We start from the raw sequence: 22,586 nt of genomic DNA, 5'->3' as shown, positions 1-22,586 counted from the left end.
TGGAAACATGAAAAGGAACTTAACAAACTTGCCCTTTTTATAAGGACTCAAACTAGGCTGGGTTAGGACCCACTCTCCTAGCTTAATTTTAGCACAGAGGGATAGGGCTTCAAAATAAATAAATGAATCTCAGATTCAGAGATGTAGTAAAAGATAATTTAATCTTTTTTGCTTGTTCATTTGTTTTTTTGAGACAGGGTTTCTCTGTGTAGTCCTGGCGGTTCTGGAACTTTCTTTGTAGACAAGGCTGGCCTCAAACTCAAGAGATCTTCCAGACTCTGTCTCCCCACTGCTGGGACTAAAAGCATTTGCCACCATGTCTGGTGAGAATTTAATCTTTAATGAACATTTATTAAATATATAGTTGTGACACTGGTTCTCAATACTTTGTATGCTATTTTAATAAAGATTTGCAAATGAATTAACTCACAGTCATGGGGCTGTTACTTATTGTCTGTCTAGGTAAATTAAAAAAACAAAACAAAAGCAAAACTTTCCTGACTCCCACAACCCTTAAATTTCCATCAGTAGAGATTGTGATAAAATTCACATAACATTACATTCTTAATGCTGTGTAACATTATAAGCTCTGTGCCCATTAAACAATTTAGTGCCCCTTCTCTAACCCTAACAACTATGGATTCACTTTATATCTCTATAGATTTGATATAAGTGAAACTATATAGGACTGGGGAAATGACTCAGTGGTTGATAAACTTGCTATGTACGCATGAAGATTGGAGTTTGAATTCCCAGGCATGTAAATGCTGGGTAGATGTATCTTCAGCCTGTAATGGCAGAGGGCAGAGAGAGGGATCTTTGGAGCAAAATGGCTAACCATCTTGTATTATTAGTGAGCTCTGGGTTCAACGGAGAGACCATGCCTTAATGAATAAGGTGGAGAGTGATGGTGGAGGGCTCCCAATATTAACCTTGGGTATTCACACAGATGCATACACAAATGTACCTACAGACATGTGAACATGCTTACCACATATGAATGGAATTATACAATATATATATACTATATATATATATATATATTTTTTTTTCAGGCTTGGCCTCTCAATTTTAGCAAATTGTTTTCAAGGTTCATCCCTGATTTAATAGGTATCATTTTTCTGTTATGAGCAGTTTTTCTGCCAGCCTAATCCCACAGCTGCACCAGCCCCAAGTAACACACAAACACACAGACGCTGTAAAGCTGTTAGCCTGTTACTAGTATTTCTTATTGGCTAGCTCTGTCTTAAATATTAACCCATTCCTATTAATCTAAGTATTTCCACATAGTCTTACTGGAGAGAGGGCCTGGAGTTCTACCCCTACTTCTCCTCTCCTCCCTACTTCTTCCTCTCTCCTCTTAGTCTCCTAGTCCCGCCTATCTTGCTTTCCTATTAGCCAACAGAGCTTTATTCATTAACCAGTATGAGAAACATATTTACAGAATGACATCTCCATGTTTCCTTCCCTTTAATGGCCGAATGCTATTCAACTGTGTAGACACACAACATTTTGTTTATTTATTCATCCATTAGTGTTATCTGAGTTGTTTCCAGATTTGTCTGTAATGAATCTTGTTGCTATGCACTTTTGTGTAGACATTTTGGTGAACTTAGGTTTTCAGTTCTTCTGGGTATGTATTCAGGACAGTTATAATTTTGGTTCAAGTTCCAATTCATTTTCTGGAGTTGCTGACTATTTTACATTCCTGCCTGTCACATATGAGAATTATAATTTTCTACCTTCTCTCCATCATTTGTGATTTTCTCTCTGATTCTAGCCATTTTAGTAGGTTCAAAGCAGTATCTCATTTAGAATTTTGGGTTGCATTTTCCTGATGACTCATGGCACGGAACATCTTTTCACATACCTGTTTGGCTTTCGGAGGAAGGCAAACGCTCCACTAGACAGGAGGAAACTACAGAAGTTAAAGGAACTTGCACACCGGCTATGCCTGGGACCTGGGAATTGATGTTCATGAGGCACCTTGGATTCTAATTAACGGTGGAAACAGATCTGATCGGAGCGGCAGGACACTTGGTAATTGGGGGAACTTTATCTGATTTAATAAACCACATGCCTTCGCAGACGTTAGTTTTTTTCTCCCCAGAACTTGAGGCGGTGTACTTGAAACTTCTCCGAGCCTCTCTAGAGAGCGAGAACTCAGAAACTCTATGGTCAACAGCGCGAGTTCGAAGTCGGCCCCGCCCTCTCATTTCCGTTCGCCCCCGTCGCCGGAAGTGTTCAGATCATTTTGTTCGCCCCACCCTCGGCCCGGAAACATTTTCTTGGGAACATGGCGGCCGTGTCGGTGTTTCAGGCACCAGTCGGAGGGTTTTCTTTTGATAATTGCCGCAGGTGTGTCCATGCCACCGGCCGCGATCGAAGCGTGGGTGGGGTCTCTGTGCCCCGGGTCGGTGCTAGGCCGTAGTCTGGGCGGGAACATGAGGCGAGTGTGGGGACGGTGCCTGCGGCTGTGTGACTCAGGGAATCCGGGCCCCAGCGCGGGCTCCTTTTGAGGCCCGCGTGGCCCTCTCCTTTTACCAGTGATAAGGTCTTGGTCCTTCCCTGTGGCTTTAGGCGGGTCTGAGCCCCGACCCGTGACTCTTCGCGAATGGTGCTGATGGTGGGAGAATCCAATGAACATTTGATTTCTGCGTTTTTCCTCAGGAATGTCATCTTGGAAGCTGATTTTGCAAAGAAGGGGTTCAAGCTTCCGAAAGCCCGAAAGACTGGCACTACTATCGCGGGCGTGGTCTATAAGGTAAGCCGGGACAAGCCTGAAGTTAGCTGCTAGGGCATTTGGACTCCTCTAAGTTTTCAGCTAGATCTGGTAGTGGAAATGACAGGGTACATCAAGAAAAGGGCTTTCATTAGAAACTGTCTTGTTAGTAGGTTTTACATGCTTTATAGTTTGTGTTCTTTACTCATTTTGAAGTTTTTTGATGTGAGGGCAATTTGCTTTTTCTTAAGGTACTAAAGGAAGCAGGAGGTTGTAATGGGGAAAGGTAGAATTTGGGATCAAATGGATTTGTTTAGATGTTTAATGCATTGATGCTGCTTCCAATTTTGGGCAGTTCAGTGCTCCCCCTCCCCTCTTCCTAATGTAGCTAGGACTGTCCTGGAACATATTATGTAGATCAGGCTGCTTTAAACTCACAGATTCAACTGCTTCTGCTTCCCAAATGCAGGGATCGAGGGATTAAAAGTGGCTGTCACTATGTCCTCAGCTTTCTTTGCAGAGTTAAACCTCATCCATCAAATGGCGATAAATCCTGAATTTAACTGTAAAGATCATAAAGGCTAGTAATTAATGTTGTTATAGGTGAAGAGAAACACATTTCAAAAACTAGAAGAGTCATACAGTGGCACAGGTTTTTATTCCAGCACTGGGGAGATTGAGGCTGTAGGATCTCTGTGAGTTCAAGGCCAGACTGGTGTACAATGTAAATTCCAGAACAGCAAAAGATATTCAGAAAGACCCTACCTTGAAAACCCAAAAAGTAAAAAGAAAGAAACCTAAAAGAGGTGATTGTTTACTTAATTTTGTCTGGTGTGTGTGAGTGTGCATATGCCATGGGATGAGTGTAGAGGTTAGAGAACAACTTGGTTAAGTCTATTGTCACCTTCATATGGGTTCTTGGGGTAGAAGTCAGCTTTCTAGGCTTGCACAGTTAGTGTTTCCACTTGATGAACAACCTTACTATCTTAATGGAAAGATTGTGGGTCTTTGTTTCATTTTTTTTTCTTCTCAGTTTAGCTCTGTAATTTGTGAGGAATTTACTGAATCCCTGAGCCTTGTTTGAATGGAAATAAGTAGTAATAACCTTAAGATTCAGCCAGGAACATTAAGGATATACTGAAAATGTAGAACAATAGTTTTGGTAGGAATTTTAGCTGGAGATACGGAATTATGGGAGCAGAGAATGGCCAACATTGTTTTTCTTAAATATATACATAAAATTGTTGAATCTCCCTCCCCCCCCCTTTTTTTTTTTTAATAGGATGGCATAGTTCTTGGAGCAGACACAAGAGCAACTGAAGGGATGGTTGTTGCTGACAAAAACTGTTCAAAAATTCACTTCATATCTCCTAATATTTAGTAAGTATTGATGAATTCGAACTACTCTGAAAATTACTACTGACATCCTCCCTGCCACCCACTTTCGGTTCAGCCTGTATTTTCTAAGTCCCTTGGATGTTTTTCTGGGCTGGGATGTATGTCATTTGGTAGAGTGCTTAGCTAGAATGCACAGAATCCTTAGCTCTTTTCACCAGCACTGCAGAAAATGTGGAGTGGTAATGTATGCCTGCAATGGGGAGGTAGAAGCAGGAGGACCAGGAGGTCAAGGTCATCCTTGTCTTTAAAGTGAGTTTGAGGCCAATCTAGGGTAAATAAGACTCTGTCAAGCAAATAGCTTAAAACTTTGCCATATACTTGTCACCTGTGCTCCTCATGGTCAAGTCCTCTTATTGTTTCAGTCTGATTTAGTTAGTAGAAGGTTCTGCCTCCTGGGTGCCTCTTGAATCCATTCCTTCCTATTTTCCCCTCTGCTGAGACCTTTATTTAGGTTCTTTTTTATCATCTGAACAATTACAGTTATTTAACTGGCATGTCTGCTTTTAGTTCACAGGTTCTACCTTTGTAAAACACATAGGTATATCCCACACAAGGGATCCAACACCCTTTTTTGGGCTTCTGAGAGTACCCACACACAAGTGTATGCAGACTTTCACATAGACACATGCACATAGAATCATAAGTAAGATTTTAAAAAATAAAATAAAAACCTTTGTCCTTTTTTGACTGTTTCTGTTGTTCCAAACCCAGCTCACAAAAACAATTAGAGTTCATTGCTCTTGAGGCTGATGAGGTGGCTCATCAGGAAAGGATGGTTGCTGCCAAGCCTGACCACCTGAGAGGAAGGACAGAATCAAATTCTGAAAGATGTTCAATGACCTCCACATGCTTACATGGCACAGGTGTCTCTGTGTGTCTTTCTCTGATATTCTCTCTCTCTCTCTCTCTCTCTCTCACACACACACACACACACACACACACACACACATACACTAAGTACATGTAAAGACCAAAAAAAAAAAAAAAAAGGGAAAAGTTAATTGCTCTGCTATTCAATTTCCCATGGCCTGTTGAACCTGTGTTATTTTATGTCATTTTATGATTTTCTCTTCCATTCCTCCTTGGTTCTGAAACAATAAATCAAGACTGTCTAGTGTCAGTATTGAATTGTAAAACTTTGACACACTGCCTGGCTCTGTTGTATAATTTGGATGATTTGTAGTAGGACTAAAACATGCACTCTATTTGAACAGAGAAACTGATTATTTGAAATGTCCATTGCATGTAATTAGGTGTGTGTCATCAATTTCATGTTTAAGATTGGCTAGATAGAGAAGTTACGTTGCAGACTACTCAGAACCCCTCTCATGCACTTGAACTTTTAGAGTTAGCCAAGAGGCTGTATTTTTCTTTCTCTTTTTTTGGGGGGAGGGTGTTTTGAGACAGAGTTTCTCTGTGTGTATTCCTGGCTATCCTGGAACTCAGTCTGTAAACCAGGCTGGTCTTGAACTCACAGACGTCCATTTGCTTCTGCCTCCTGAGTGCTGGGATTAAAGGCGTGGGCACTGCCGCCGCCGCCGCCACCACCACCACCACCACCACCCATTGAAGCTCTATTTCTAACTTAGTCTTCTGATAATTGAATGCCAGCTAAGTTTCTGTGGTGTTTTTCAGTTGTTGTGGTGCTGGGACAGCTGCAGACACAGACATGACAACCCAGCTTATTTCTTCCAACTTGGAGCTACACTCTCTTACCACTGGCCGCCTCCCGAGAGTTGTGACTGCTAATCGGATGTTGAAGCAGATGCTTTTCAGGTAAGGTTCTAAGGTGTGGATCTCTGTAATGTCTGTTTTGTTGTTATTATTAATCTTAGATTTTTATCACAAGGAAGCCTGGAAATTAGGGAAAAAAAGTATTTAGAGAGCATATTTTGTTTTAGAAAGCCATTTTTAATTTTTGTTTTTTTGTTTATTTGTTTGTTGTTGTTGGTTTTTTGTTATTTTTTTGGATACAGGATTTCTGTGTAGCTCTGGCTGTTCTGGAACTCAGGCTGGCCTTAAACTCATAGAGATCTGCCTGCCTCTGCCTCCCGAGTATTGGGATTAGAGGTGTTTGCACCACCACCTGTCTGCCATTTTTAATTTTTAAAAGCATTTGATAATTAAATGGATTGTTCTGATGTATCTTTTTGATTTTTTTTTTTTAATTTTAAATATTCATTGGTGTTTTGCCTGAGTGCATGTCTGTAAGGGTGTCAGAAGCCCTGGAACTGGAGTTACAGACAGGTGTGAACTGCCATGTGGGTGCTGGGAATTGAACCTCTCCAGCCCTGGTCTGATGTATCTTAAAGTGATGATTTGCCCTGAATTGTAGCCAATAATTTCTTGAAGCATAGAGATACTATTGGGTAAGACAACTTTTTGTTTTGTAAATCCTACCCATTTCCCCAGCACTTAAAAACAAACGGTTTTTTCTTTCCTTTTTTGCAACAAAGTAACAATGCAGTAAGAAGTGGCTTTCTAGTCATATAAAAGTGGGTAAAATAACACTGATTTCACCCAGTCTGCCTTGGCCTTACAGACCCTTGCTGAAGTGCTTTAGTCACTGTTTCCTATTTTTTTTTAAACTTTGAATTAAAGCCTATTGTTATGTCCTGATTATAAATAAACTGGTTGAGTCTTAATGAGGTATAGTAATTTGCCTGATGTGAAATTCATTCTTGGCTAACTCCCACACACAGTTCATAGGAGTTTTGTTTCTTTCCCCCTTCAATAATACCATTATTATTTTATGTTTGTATAGGTTTTGATAGTTTTAATTTTTTTTTTCTCCCAAGACAGGGTCTCTGTGTGTGGCTTTCCTAGAACTTGCTCTGTAGACCAGGCTGGCCTTGATTTCACAGAGATCTGCCTGCCTCTACCTCCCAGAGTTTAAAAGTTTTAAAGTCCTAAGTTGGTTGTTTCATTTACTCTATATAATGGGAAGCAGTATTTTTCTAGTTTGCTTTTTTGTTGCTCTGAAAAACCACTTGGGAAGGAAAGGGTTTTCTTCATCTTACAGAGAAATCAAAGCAAAGACTCAAGTCAGGAGCCTGAAGCAGAAAACACAAAGGGTGCTGCTTGCTGGCTTGCAGCAAGTTCAGAACCACATGCTTAGGAACAGCATTGCGTGTAGTGGGATGGGCCCTCCTACATAATTGGTAATCAAAAATAGTGACTTTAGGCCAGACTGGAAGTTCTTCAGTTGAGGTTACTTCCTGGGTGTGTTAAGTGTTAAGCCTTCACAGGTCTATCACAGTGGAAATAGTGCTGACTTTTCTGGGCCTGTCTTACCTTTAGGGCCTACATTCTTTTCAGAGACCTGCCCCATGAATGCCATGAGATCATAGGCCAAGAAGGTTTATATGGCATTTAAAATAAAATAGTGGCCAATAATTATAAATTGGGTATAAATTGGGAGGTGTAAATTAAAAATACTTTTTTTTTTTTTAAATTAAGATTTGGAGATATGGCTTAGTGAGTAAGAACACTGGCTGTTCTTCCAAAGTACCCAGGTTCAATTACCAGCACCCACATGGCAGCACACAACTGTCTTTAATTTCAATTCCAGGGAATCTTACACCCTCACACAGATATACATGCAGGCAAAACACTAATGTGCACAAAAAATAAAATAAAAAAAAATTAACTGAATGTAGGATAACATGGCAGTAACTTTCAGGGATTTCATGGTCAATGTCACCTTTGGTGCAAGAGTATATTTACGATAGACCTTATTTGGCTGTGATGTATTGTCCTTGTGTTTTGGCTTTTATGAGAATGTGAGGTCCTTGAAGGCATAGCTCTGTGTTCTCAGTGGTGTTTATGCACCTACAGTGATGTAGGTCCTGCTTTACAGATGAGAACAGAAGCTAGAGTCATGGGTTTAGCACTTTATAGATGAAGCCACCATGTTAATTCAGGGGAATTATTGCCACCAAATAAATGCTCCAGTTACAGCATGAGACCAACTGATCATTTAAGACACTGATTAAAAAAAAAAAAAAAAATATATATATATATATATATATATACATATATATTTGTTTTAAATATAAAGCTCCCCCTGGTGGCTCACATGATCTGTTACATATAAAGTGATTTTTACGCTTGTTATTTAAGACATTTAGCAAAATAATTAAAAAATATTTAATCTCTATAGTGTTTTAAGAATTATACAATCTCACTTTTCTCTCCAGTGGCTCCTTTTTATTTAGTACCATTTGTAAAGGCTATTTATTTACTTATTTTGTGAGAAAGGGTCTCTCTAACTGTATCTTTGGTTAACCTGAAATCTACTGTGTAGATCAGGCTGACCTTGAACTTACAGAGATCTACTGCCTTTGCTCCCCAAATGTTGGAATTAAAAGGGTGTACCAACATGCCTGGCCAGAGTTAAATTTCATCAAATGTTTTGAGAGGAACATTTAAAAATTTAAACCAAGGTAGTATTGTCCCTCATATCTGGTGATATTTTGGGTGAGTTACATAAAGTGAGAGTGGCTTAAGGGAAAAAGGCTTTGCATCTGACTTTAGTGCTTTGTGGTAGGAACTTCCAGCCATGACTTTATGGGTACAGGCATGTACACACACAGGTGCTAACAGAGGACAGAGGAGGGCTTTGGATCCCTGAAGCTGAAGTTACAGGCTGTTGTGAGCCACCTGATGTGGGTGCTGAGAACTGAACTCAGGTCCTCTGTAAGCATCACTCCTAACTGCTAAGACATTGCTCTACACGTGTCCTTTACCTTTTTTTTTCTTTGAGACAGGATTTCTCTGTGTAGTTCTGGCTGTCCTGGAACTCACTCTGTAGACCAGGCTGGTTTCAAACTCAGATCTGCCTGCCTCTGCCTCCCAAGTGCTAGGATTAAAGGTGTGTACCTACCACCACCCTGCCTGGGCTGTTGGAATTGAATGATTGATTCATTCTCTGTCTCTCTCCCTCTGTCTCTCCCTCCCTCCCTCCCTCCCTTCCTACATCTTATCTTTCTATCCATCTAGGCAGGGTTTCACTGTGTGACCCTGGCTGTCCTGCCTTCTGAGTGCTGGAGTTAAAGGCATGGACCACTACTGATGGACTGTTTTGCACTTCTTAAAGATAGCTTTGTTTTTTGTTTTTTTTTTCTTAGAAAATGCCAATGATAGTTTTTGTCTCCTTGACTCACAGGGAGAACAGAATAAAGAAAGAGGCTGATAAGCTGGCTAAACAGGTAGAGAACTCAGACTCACAAGTTCTTTTGAGCCCAGGGAAGAGTTCTAGAGACCTAGAAATACATGAAATAATAAGAAAAAAAATTAAGTGTGTAATCTTGTTACAGGCAAAGGTTCCTGAATTTTAGTAAATTTTCAGAGGTCTGACTCACAAGTTTTAAGTACCAACTATCAATATATGTATATGCATACACACATATATATATCAACTATACATAATTATATATATAATTGAAGATATTTCCATGAATCTTTGGGTGGCTGCATAATTAATTCATTAGGCTATATTCTAGAATAAATTCCTTGGCTCCAAAAAATTTCATGATTGCTAAAGGCTAGCCTTTGGTACACATTGTTAGAACCAGAAGATTGTTTCGCAATCAATCATCATGCCATACTCTGTTGTGTATAACAGTTTATTCATCCATTTTTCTAGCTGCTTTTTATGTCACTAACAGTGCTGTGATAAACACATTTTTATATATTTCTCTAACATATTCTTGGGCTGGAGTCCTGGAAGCAGGATTTCTGGATCAGGTTGTGTTGGGCATGTGCTTTGCTACTTAACCTTACCCATAGCTCTCTGATTCAGATTTTTTTTCTCTCTGTCATGGAACTCACTATATAGACCAGGCTGGCCCCCAACTCACGGAGATCTGCCTGCCTCTGCCTCTCAAGGCATACACCACCACTGATTCAGATCTTAAGAATGCCAGTCATTTTAGATTTTTTTAAAGGCATGCAGTGGGTATTATATCTTGGGTGGGAAATGAATTTGTTCAGATGTCCTCCTCAGTAGGTACCTGAACAGGCTCAGCACTGCTGGGTGTTGTATAGTCAGCCATTTTGGCTTTTCTGTGCAGTGTTTCAGGCTCCTGTTTTGACCCAGTTGCTTACAAACCTTAGATCAGATGTTTCCACCATGACGGCCTACATACATACCTACATAAAGATTGATTCTTAAAAATGTTTTCAATTTTGTGTGTGTATATATTCAGGTACAGGTGTCCTTGACAGTCTGTCTGGAGCCAAAGTTAGAGGCAGTTGTAAGCCTTTGGATGTGGGTGTTGGGAGCTAGCATCCTGTAAGGAGTACGGTTTTTCCGCCTGCCGCCACTGGTCTTGTCCCGCCTCCGCGCCAGCCCCAAATAATGCACTGAGACTCTGTATTTGATACAATGCTGTTGGCCTGGTGCTAGTTTCTTATCGGCTAGCTCTGTCTTAATTATTAACCCATTTCTATGTATTTCCACGTGGTCTTACCGAGAGCTGAGGAATGGCAGTTCTGTTCTCTTCAGGCTCTCCATCCTGACTCCTCCTTACTACTTCCTATTTCCTCCTTGTCTCCTAGTCCCTCCTATCTTCCTTTCCTACTGGCCAGCAGTGCTTTATTCATTAACCAGTATGAGAAACATATATACAGAATGACATCTCCCATCAACATTCTCTGCAAGAGCAGTACATATTCTTAACCATTGAACCATTTCTCCAGGCACCTTACATTTTTTTGAATTAATTTTTTAGTGTGTGCATGTGCATGTGTGTGCATGTCCTGAAGCACATGGGGAAGAGGTCAGAAGACATCTTGGTTTTCCCTTCTACCATGTGGGTCTGGGGGATTGAACCTCAGATCACCAGGCTTGGCAACAAGCACTATTGTCTGCTGGGCTGTCTTTGGCCTCTCTTTAGGCTGCTCCTAAAATTCTTTCCTGTTCTTGAATTTTTCACTTGAAAAATGTTAGATTGTCAGCAGTTTGGTGATCACAGGCCAAAGGAAACTCTGAGCTTCACAGTTGTGTTTCTAGGTGTCATGGAGCCCTTTCTAGTTTGAACGACAGCTTTGCTTGTGTTGTCCTTTATTTATGTTTTAGTGATTAGGCTTTATGGCAAGTTCAACTTGTGCTGGTTTCATTTTTCTTGTTTAAATCCAGCATGTTTATGTAGCACAGAAATACTGATAGTGAAAATCTGAGCTAGTGCAGGGAAAGGCATCTATGGAGATGATAACTAACTAGGAAAAGAGTTCAGCAAACCGTCCACAACCTGTGTGCACAGCTAAAGGGAGGGAGGTGGTGGTATATCATTGTGTGGGTCAACAGAGGTTCATAGGCTATGAAGGATGAAACACTTCCTGTTTTTACTCAGCGTCTGTGATTATTGTGTGGTGGGTTGATTTAGAGGGAAGGATGTTGTGACATGAACCACTATTTATTGAAATAGCTTTTTAGAACAGCTGAATGGCTTGAATGCAGCAGCTCCTCACTGTTAACTAATTTGACTGCTAGCTTACCAGCCCCCTCAGGGGGGAGCTGAAGGGGTCAGTGCTAATAGGCTTTGGAAATAAGCCAGCCTTGACTCAGTGACACCAAACAAATTTTCCATGTTTCTAGCTTTTTGTGGGTTCTTTCTCTTTCTTTCTTTCTTAACTAAAATGGGAATGATAGTGCTTTTGAAAAGGTGGCTTCGTGGCTGAGCTGAAATGAGTCATGTGGTATTCCTCACATAGTTTACAGTGGCTAATTGTAGATGTTCACCAGATTTTCAGTTCCCTTCAATGCTTGGTTCCCGCACAAGCAATAATTCCTTAATGAAACATGTAAGGAAAACTATTGTCTGGCTTTTGCAGCTTTTGTGTAGCTATAGTGATGCTATCTATCTGAATTTATTTATTTTTTTCTTGTGTCTATTCTGATCCCAGGTATCAAGGTTACATTGGTGCAGCCCTTGTTTTGGGGGGAGTAGATGTTACTGGACCTCATCTCTACAGCATCTATCCTCATGGATCAACTGATAAATTGCCTTATGTTACCATGGGTGAGTGTTGTTTTTCTTGTTTCAGACTCTACTCAGGACAATTGGTCTATTGAAGAACTGTACCCGTTATTGTGAGGAGGCAAGAGTGCATTCCAGTACTGTTATTCAGTTAGGTACTGTTTCTCCAATGCTTACTATGGGTTGCACTTGTGAGATAATTTAGATAAAGATTATTTATATAATTTAATAGAGAATTTAGTGAACAGATTTAAAAAATTCTTGTCCTGTAAGAAGTTTTTTATTGGATACCCACAGACAATAAACAAGTATAAAACTTTGTTAATAGCAATGTTTGGAAGTGAAAGATATTCAGAGGAAGCACTATAGTATAGGTGATATTGTACTGTAATCACATCTGGTGTTAACTTTGGGAAAACCAGGTCAAGGATATGTAGGAACTCATTGTTATTTCTGTATCTATGTAAAATTTGTAATGATTTAAAAACAAAAGTTATGAATATGCTAAGAGGATTTGGGAGTGGTGGGCAGGTAGAAAACGGGAGAATTCAGGAAAGCTTGGGCAGGCCCTGGGAAAAGATGAGTTTGGAGTGTACAGATCCTTCCACCTGGAAGGAAGAGTAGAACCCTCACCTTTCAGCATGCAGGTGCTCATGTACCACACGTGTGGTCAGAGGACAACTGATGGGGTCAGTAGTCTCCTTATGTGCATTCAGGGGATCAAACTCAGGTCATCTAGCCTGGTGGCAAGTTCCTTTACCTGCTAAGCCATCTCACCAGCCAGAAAGCTCTTTTATGAAGCTAGAGTGACAGGGTCTCTTTTGCCAGCTACAATGTCTGAGGGATTGTGGAGAACCTTAGTTTCCTACCTGAGAATTGTCAGCAATACCTGTATTCCAGTTTGTTGTTTGGCACCATATGCAGGAAAAATCTGCTCCATATCCTGGCTTACCAACAGTAGTAATCTTTTGTTTTTGTTCTTTTTTTTTTATTATTATTAAAAGTTTTTCTGGAAGTGATAAAATTGTGTTTAGACAAATTGAAATTTTCAAATGAAAGTTTATGTTAAATTTTTAAATCAAATTGTATAAATCCAATTACATATGGCTGCTGTTTTTCTTGATGTTTACTGTCTACCTTTTTGTCTTGGCTCTGGAACTAGAAAGATGGTCGCTTTGCACAGTTGGAAGTTGCAAATTGGAGACCTTGCTATTCCATTGTGTTAGCTCTCTATAAGGCTGTGCAGTAGATGTAGTTCCCTCCTTGCTGGGGAACCTTGTAATTACTGTTTTTGTTTGTTTCAGATAGGATTTCATATGGCTTTGAACTCCTGATGAAGATCTCCATCTCCCTAGGTCGATGGGTCTTTGTAATGCTCTTTAAAAAAAAAAAAAAAAAAAAAATGAAGATATTATAATTTGAAATTTGAGCCAGGTGGTGGTGGCGCATGCCTTTAATCCCAGCCTGGTCTACAAGAGCTAGTTCCAGGACAGCCTCCAAAACCACAGAGAAATCCTGTCTTGAAAAACCAAAAAGAAAAAAAGAAATTTGTTCTAAATTGATTCGTTAAATTTTTTTCCATTGTTTTTATTTTCCCCCCTCTAATTCCTTAAAGTGGCAGTAGAAGGAGACTTTTATTTCTTGGTGGTACCAGATATTTATCATGCTTGGCAAGTGTTTTATCACTGAGTTAGGTTGGTACCAAGCCTCAGCTCTCTTCTAATGTTGAGATATCATCTTATCTTACTAAGTTGCTCAGCCTGGCTTTTAATTTGTAGCCTATACTGGCCTTGAACTTGTGATCCTCCTGCCTCAACATTTTGAGTAGCTAGAAGTGTTAGAACTGTGCTATCAGACCCAGCTTTATCTTTGCTCTTAAAGTGGGTGGGAGGCTTGAGATAGGTTCTCTCTCTACATAGCCCTTGCTGTCCTGGAATTTGCTCTTAGACCAGGCTGGCCTTGAAATTACAGAGATCCACCTGCCTCTGCCTCCCAAGTGCTGGGATCAAAGGTGTGCACCACCATGCCCAGCTTGTAAGATATTTCTACTTTAGCCCACTTATTCTACACTCTCTGCTTTTGCTCTTCGTAAGACTGGATTAATACTAACATCTGATTTAACATGCAAGAAAATTGTTGGCTTTGAGAGTTTGTACATCTACCCATTTGTTTCTCAACTATTCTTTTGTTTAGATTTTTATTTTATTTTTTAGGCAGGGTTTTTGTGTAACTCAGGCTGTCTGATAGTTTGCTATGTAGATCAGGCTGTCTTCAAACTCACAGAGATCTACTGGCTTCAGTTTCCCAACTCCTGGGACTAAAGTTGTGCTCTAATACTTAAGGCCAGTTCCTCAACTATTTTTGAGTGAGATGTATGAGAGGTTCTTTGCTCAAGAGAGGCATAGTCTTTACAGAGAGACATATAATAGATGTCAACAAAGACAGTAGGTATAAAAGTGAGTGGGATCCATGGAAGAAAGTGTCATTTCTGAATTGGTGAAGCAGGAAAAGTTTGGCTGACTCTTAAAAGGAGACCAAGGTCCTTTCAGTCATTTGCCAGCACTAATGTTAGGCATTGTGTTTGGTGCTGGGGACAGAGTGCTCAGCACAGTGCTACTTCCAAGCCTTGTGGCTCATAATGGCATTAAGCAGGTGATTACATGCAACGTTAAGGAACCCATTGGGTAAGAGCCCAAGGAGAGAGAGAGTAATAGTAATAGGAAGGAGTGTGAGGTGTCTGGGTGATGGTGAAACATTGTCTGATACTCATGACAAGATACTTGAGAGCCAAAGTATTTAGGGAAAATAAGTCTACTTCATACCCTCAAGACCTACTACTGTTAGGTGTGGTTTTTGTTTTCTTACCCCCCAAAATATTTCATGGTATGTCTTAACCTATTCTTCTGTATGACTTGTATATCAGCCTGTATATATTGTTGTTTTAAAAATTAGGTGAAGCCATGCTGTCTCACAGGTTCCTTTCCTATTGATTTGTCTTATTTTTTGTAGTGTTGGGGATCAAACCTAGGGTCTTGTACATGAGGAAAACGCTTTTTCACTGAGCCACATCTCTAGCCCTTTATAAATTTGTTTTAAGGATTTTGTCTCTCTGTGGGTCTAAGTAATGTCCCTCTGTGGGTCTTAGTAATGAATGTTTTGCTTTTCAGAGTTTTACCAGTGTATTGATTGCACTTGATTAAGTGTTAAATTTATGGATTAGGATGTGTTCATGTCTCTGTCAGAATTCTTTTGTATATTATCAGTAAAAGAGGTGTTTTGTTTTGTTTTGATAGCAGGTGGCTTCTAATATACCTGGTAGACCAAAAACTGGATTTGGGGCCAAGAGCAATGAAAAAAAATCCCCCATGAGAATGGGCTTTGGCAGGTGAGCACAGTGATGTGTTTGTAGAACCACTGCAGTGATGGATGGACAGGCTCTGAGTGACGCTGCAGTCCTTCACACTGCCAGAGAGCTGTGTGGGGAAGGGTTAGTGCTTCTGAGGATGAAGCTCAGCTTGTTCATGTGAGGACTTCTCCAGACACAGAAAGGAAGTATAGCTGCTAGGCAGGCAGCCCCCAGAAGTGACAGGTGGTAAGCAGTACAGGGTGTTTTACTGTAGCACAAATAATAAAAACCCAGAAACAGATATTGGGGTTAAAACTGAAGATCAGAAGAGCAAAGTGGCTAGCTACTAGCTCTTAGCTGTATCAGACTGAAGGGCTGTTGTATCCTCACGAATCCTCAAATTGAATCTGACTGCATCTGTTTCCATCAAACCTCAGAGTCCTTCTACCTAGATTGCATGAGTTCCTGCCTCCTCCCACCTTATATAGTCCTCTCTCCGCCCAGCCATGCTGTTCCTGTCTCTACCTCCCTAGTACTGGGATTAAAGACTGATTCATTCTCATGTAGCGCAGGGTGGCTTTGAACTCAAAGAGATCCATCTGCCTGTTTCCTGAGTGCTGGGATTAAAGGTATATGCCACCACTGCCGTCCTCTGGTTAACTAGTGGTTTAGGTGTGTGGCTAACTAGTGTGTGGCTTAGTTCTGCACTCTGATCTTCAAGAGAGCTTTATTTGTTAGATTACAAACAAATTATCACTACATTTTACCTTTCAAGAGCCATTGCCAAATTGCCTTCCAAAAAGATGGCACTCTTTTATTCTCCCACCAAGAGAACACAAAGATGTTTTTCTGGAGAAGCCTTCCCAACATCAGATCTTTTTTCCAGTTTGATAAGGGGGGAAAAACAGGAAGAACTTTGTTGCCTCACTCTATCCACAGTACTCTCTGTGATAATCCAAGCTCTAGAGGTGAGGCAGGAGCAGTGCGGGGGGTGGGTAGGGAAGGGGCCCAGCAGAAGCAAAAATGGGGCTGGATAAAGATGTATGAATATTGTGAGGATGGGCCAGAAGTGAGGTTAGATGGGGTCCAGATTCTGCAAGCCAAGATGTTTTGGTTTTGTTCTGTGGGTTCCCAGCCCCAGGCAATTTAATCTAGTAGGATTAGATTTGCTGTGAGACATTAGTCTGGCATTGACATAAAAGAGGCATGGAAATGGAGGCATGTGGCAGTTATGGAATGGCTCTCTCATTGTGGAGAGCACTCAATAGCTTGTCAAATCACAGGCTAGACCTTGCATTTCTGGTATTGGTTCTTTACTGTCTTGTTCCATGCCACTGTCTGCATGCTGGTGGCTGCAATGTGGCAGGAGCTCTTCTATCTGGGCAGCCTTTAGTCTGGTTTTTCTGCTCCTGTTCTGTATATAATCTGGACCTCTATGGCAAAGACCCCTTGTTCTCTCCTGAACATTCTTATTGCCACCTCCAGGCTTTGTCTGAAGCATCTTCCATATCACCTGAGTCCAGCTTCAAGCCATTCTCTCCTAAATAGCCCTAGGAAGAGGTGGCATGTCCCAATCTCAGGATTCATACCTTAGCAAAACTCTGTTCCTCCTGGCCTTGTCCTTTTTGTCTCTGTAAAACTCTGTGATCTCTGAGAGTGAACTCTTGTCCTAAGAGTCTGCCAGATCTGCTTTTGTAACTTGTTTGTGCCAGTAAATTTAGTACTCTCAACTGATGTCCACTGTGGACTAGTGGTTTGCAGTGCTAGAATAGAGTTAGTGTTAATTCTGTTCTGTGTATGTGGCTCCAGTTTAGCTATAAGAAAATAGCACAAAGCATTGTTCATGTGACTTGTCCTTTTTTGGTTATTGTTGGATCTGGTACTATTTTATTAAAAATAAAGCATATTTATATAGTATCTTTATGTCACAGTCTAGTGGGTACTGCCACCTTATCTTCTGTTAAACTCCATGCAAATGATTCTTTTGCTGTTTTATTGATGATCAACCCAAAGCTTAGGGAATGTAGCTATTTAGCTGCCTCAGCTGGTAAGTGGCAAAAGTGGGATTTGAACCTTTGACTTCCCTCAAGCAAGTTCCAGTACAGCATTGATGCTTTGATGTCACCAGCTCACAACTTGAATTTCATTAAACTAAACCTTACTTCTAAGTAGTAAAAGTATTTTCCAAATTCCCGAAGGACCTTTGTTTGTTTTTTGTGTTTTGATTGTTCTATGTGTAGATTTCCCTTGCATGTTAGCAACGACCACCTACCACCTACTATTTATTGAAATAGTTTTGTAGAATCAAAGCATTTTTGAATTTTTCATAATTCTGTCACCCTAAGGCAACATGGTTTTAGTTTTTGGTTCTTTCTAATCCATGTCTATTGTGACAAGGAGAGCTTTGCAAAAGCAGTAAATTCAATCTCATAGTGTCCTAGGCTTGCCTCTGTACCCTTGGGCTTTTATAGCTTTGTCCTGTGATAGGAGGTGTGCGATGTCTTTTTCCTAACCTGTTTTTTGTTTCTCTGGTTTTGTGTTTTCATTCTGCTGATTCCCTTTCCTCCCCTTCCTGTCCTGTTGAGAGTGGGGAGCTAGATGTTGAAGGAGAGCTTTAGAATTGCCAGGATTTGATGGGTTTTGTTTGCTTCTTATTTTGGATGAACAACAGCCCAAACCTCACATGATGGAGCAAGCAGAGGACAGTCCTCAGGCCAGAGAGTGTCATAATTTCCTGGGCTGTGAACATCCTGGGGGAGTTTCAGTCTTCTAGTTTCATTATGAGAAGTAGAAGCCAAACTTTGTAATAAGGTGTTTTGTTGTTTTTGGTGATTTGACAGTAAGCACAAATAGTCCCAACTCCTAAAAAGGGGTACCTAAAGTTTGCCTGCCCACAGGCTAGTGCGGGTGACTAGCCAGGTGTCTGAAGGCTGTTTCTGTGTTGAATAGATGTCACCCATCCTGTCTTCCTCATTTGGCTGGTCAGGTGATCTGTCTCTTGCTGATCTGGATGTTTCCTCTATAAAGCCTGCTCTTTTATAGTATTTACTGGGGAGAAGAGTACATTGACCACTCTGGTCTGGCCCTGTCCCAGAGCATGTTGACCACAGTGACAATAGCGCATCTGTATTTGACCCACTGATGTAGAAAGTGAGGCTCTCAAAGGTTTCTTGCCACCTAGCAAGGAAGTGCTCATAAGTTAGAAAAGGGAATGGTAAAGTTTTCATTTACTGCTATCCCTTTTAGGAAATGAATTTGGAACAGACTGCTTATGTGATTTGTGGAAGTTGTACAAGAGCCTCTGACTCCCCCCCCCCCCTTTTTTTTTAATTTTTTAATTAAGAGAGAAGGTTTTAGTCAATTTTTTAGATAGACAAAATACAGGCTCTTAATTGTCAGCTTAATTAGCTTATTCTGTAGACTTGCCAGCTTCCCTTTAGTAGTAGGCAGACTGAAGTCACGTCAGGAGAAGCTTGGGGACCGTCTTTTTGTTAAGTTGGCAGTGCTCTTTGTAGCAGCATTGGCATGTTATATAAAATTCTTATTTTGCCTGCTTATCCACATAGAGGATTAACATGAATACATTTCAAGCATAACATTCCTGGAAATGAGGCCCTTGGACAATTTTAGGTAAGGAATAAACATTGGCATGCATCATTAGGGAAGATGCAAGGTTACCACAAGGGCCATTGAGGTAAAGTCTATCTCCAGATAAACTGAGCGTACACTTCCTTAATTACTGGAATATACCTACTGAACCCCAGTTTACAAGGGCCCTAGCAGTGAAGAAGATGGGGACAGAGAGGCAGAAACAAACCAGTGTCTTGTCTTAAGACAGATGAATGTTAAAATTAGGCTGGACCATCAATAGTGTCTGGTTACTGTTCTATTGCTGTGAAGAGAGCATGACCAAGGCAACTCTTAAAAAAGAATACATTTAACTGGAAGCTTGCTTATAGTTTCAGAGGCTTAGTCCATTATCATCATGTTGAAGAGCATGGTGCCGGAGAAGTATCTGAGAGAGCTACATCCTGATCTGCAGAGGAGAAAGAGAACCTGGGCCTGGCATGAGTTTTTGAAACTTCAAATCCCAGTTCTAGTGACACACTTCCTCCAACAAGGCCACACCTACTAGTCTTTCTCTAATAGTGCTACTCCCTGATGACTAAGCATTCAAATATATGAGTCAGTGGGGTCCATTTTTAATTCAAACCACTGCATATAGAAAAGTTGAGGATCACTTTTTATACAAAAAAAAAAAAAAAAAAAGAAAAAATCAAAAACAAAAACTTTAGTATATTTTACACTATAGCACAACTTTTGTGTGGATATGTCCAGTCCTGTTGTGCCCCCCTCCCCCTTGAGGCTTGCTATACAACCCTGGCTGACCTCAAACTTGAGTCCTACCTCAGCCTCCTGACTTTGGAATGACAGACAAGTGCTGCTACATGTGGTATTTCTACATGTCTTGATTTAGAAAGTTTTCCTGTATTGGCCCAAATTAGCATGCTTCAGGATGGTAAAATGTTTCTTTCATATTTGTTTCCAGTTCCTAAGTCAGGTATGGATTTAGCTATAACTGGGTACCTTCTCAGAAGACTGATCTATGGACTTTATTACTGAAGTATTGCTGGGAGTTCTTTTTGCTGCTTTGGGAGTCTTAGAAGCATATACTGCTATAGGTTTTTTTTTTTTTTTTTTTTTTTTTTTTTTTTTTCTCTCTACACCTTGCATCTTGTGAGAGGCAGCCAGGAAGGATCTGTGCTAGTCTAGGAAATTTTATTCTTGGAAGCTTTGTACAGATAGCAATGACTCTGAGGAGCCTTTTCAGGAAGTTCTGAGGTGTAACTTAGAACCTTGGAAGAAGCTGTGGAAATTTTGGCTTTAGGTCTAGCTCTACTTGGACCTAACCTCTTGGAACCCAAGATCTTACTTTTTTAAAAAATGAAGCTGGTATGGTTTTGTTGGTGGTAATATATTTTTGCCTTTTAATCTTGGGAGGTCAGAGACACATCTGCTGATCTTATCTTTCTATCTAATGTGCTGGGATATGTCTATGTGAACACACTGTGGGAAGCATTGAGCACTGTGTGCTTTTACCTACGTGTGCTGCTCTTGGTGCCATTTTTTTTTTTTTTTTTTTTTTTTTTTTTTTGAGGCACCATAAAAGCTTATTTTTGGAATCAATGTAGCTTTAAATCTTAAGTCCAAAATTTGCAGGCTATCTATGATTTCTGCTGTAAAATGGTGGCTAGAAGCTGAATGTGGAAATGTATGCCTTTTAATCCCAGTACTATGAAAGCTAAGGTAGGAGGGTTTTAGTATGGCTGGCTACATTGAGAATTCTAAGCCAAAGAAAAACAGGAGTGGTTAAAGGACCTATCCCCTTGAGAAGGATTTGAAGATGCAGTGGGTGTCCTGAGTGAAAACACTTGCTGGGAAGCACATAGTGGACGTTTATGTAGCGTTGCAGTCATTTTAGTGCCAACACACTTTCTGTGTAGTTCTGGATGTTAAGATTTCTCTGGCACCCTTTCCTGCTTTGATTAGTGTAGGTAAGTAGGTAAGGTCCATTTTAGAAGATTTAAAATGTGCAGCACATGGATTTTAAATCTTAAGATTTCTGCAGCAGTAGAATGCCAAAAAGAAAACAGCTGGGAGCGGAAAACCCTTGGAAGTTAAATTCTGTATCTGGCTTCCTCATTGCCGCAAAGGTGCTACCAAGCCAATAGATGGTGCCCTTAGACTAGAGGTGAGTAAACCCTTTCTTGTAAAATCATGATGTTACCTGGAACAGAGTAATACAACTAGCCTTTTCTGGTTCATGACCTAGTTTGACCAGAGTGGACTTTGTTCTTGGTTCTGTAGGGTAGACTAAAGGTGTCAGTAAAACACTGAGACACTGAATTAATGTTATCTTAATTTTTTCAGCCCTGACATTTTCCCATGAAATCGAGTTTGAAAGTTGAGTACTCAACTTTCCACAACCAAATAAAAGCCCTTGTCAGGAGTATTTTTAGATCAGTTAAACAAAGCGTTTCAGTTTTGCGTCTTTGCTTTCAATCCCACTTCAGGGAGACTAAGGTTAACTAATTCCTTTTTCCCCCGACCTTGTCTCAGAATTGGGAACTAAAAGCAGAGTACCTTTTACTTTCTGATTTTAAGTCAGATGAAGTGGAAAGTCACTCTGCCTTTCTGGGTAGTTCATAGGATGAGGATGGTACTGTCTTCAGAGCTAGGCTCAGGTTCCCATTCTTCCATTGCTAGCTGTGTACCTTTGAGTAGGTTCCTTCACCTTTCAAAATGTAGATTGTTTCCATGTCTGAAAAGAAGATTAGGATGAATTAAGGGAAAAAATATGCAACTGTCTTATTTTTTTCAGTAAGTGGTTTGTACAGTGCTTTATGATCAAATCAGGGATATGGTATAAATCACTAAAACCTCTGTTCCCTTTTTTCTGAGAGTTCTGAGGGACAGGACAGCTTGGGAAGGACTTGTAAAGCAGGCTAATCTGCAGTATGGGAGGTGGTTCTGAAATGGAGCTCAGAGTAAAGGAATCCTATCTCCAGGGAGCTTCCCTCTCCTGCTGCAGGCAGATACAGTTGGTGCTTGAATCTCAGACCTCCTGTTCTGGTGCCTACATGTGGGTGACCAGGAAGATAGACATTTATCTGTAGGTTGTTGTCCTACTCCATCTTAGCCTAAATAAGCATGGAGTTAGTTGGTGACTCTGTTGTGGGAGAACATTTCTTTCTATACCTTATTACATGTCACCAAAATGTATTAACAAGAAAACCTGAATTTTAAGTCCAGATGCCCCCAGTTTTCAGGCTTTTCTTAGGATTGTTGATAACCTGTCAGGTCTTTGAGACCATACATTTGCAATTATGAGGAAAATCCTGATCCCTTCAAGTGGTGTTTTAAATATTTTCTTAAAAGTACATATGTAGAGAAGGAGGTGCTTTGTTTGAGATTCTAGTTTTTGAGCAAAAAAATGTTGGATGATTAAGAACATACATTTTTAAGCACATTAACTGGGAGTGCATTTTCAATAATTCATTGGGAATTAAAAGTAGACCCTGACATTGAAGTACATTTGTTGATGAAAAAGAGACATTCTTCCCCTCATGAGGGTTTA

The 22,586-nt window shown here is 40.4% G+C and overlaps 1 protein-coding gene across 1 annotated transcript in view; it reads left to right on the top strand.

Moving 5' to 3' along the window:
- Positions 1-2,232: 2,232 nt before the first annotated feature.
- The window catches only part of Psmb7 (proteasome 20S subunit beta 7), a 55,236-nt gene continuing 34,882 nt past the window's right edge, over positions 2,233-22,586 (top strand). Inside the window, exons 1-5 of the mRNA XM_051185388.1 lie at positions 2,233-2,358; positions 2,671-2,764; positions 4,005-4,102; positions 5,756-5,896; positions 12,029-12,144. Of these exons, the coding sequence (XP_051041345.1) occupies positions 2,297-2,358; positions 2,671-2,764; positions 4,005-4,102; positions 5,756-5,896; positions 12,029-12,144 (511 nt within the window). The 5' untranslated portion in view covers positions 2,233-2,296. The remainder of the gene's footprint in view (positions 2,359-2,670; positions 2,765-4,004; positions 4,103-5,755; positions 5,897-12,028; positions 12,145-22,586) is intronic.

Source organism: Phodopus roborovskii, unplaced genomic scaffold (genome assembly GCF_943737965.1).
Source record: "Phodopus roborovskii unplaced genomic scaffold, PHOROB, whole genome shotgun sequence".
Taxonomy (NCBI): domain Eukaryota; kingdom Metazoa; phylum Chordata; class Mammalia; order Rodentia; family Cricetidae; genus Phodopus; species Phodopus roborovskii.
Note: the sequence above shows the minus strand (reverse complement) of the source record. Positions and strands in the feature narration are given on the sequence as shown.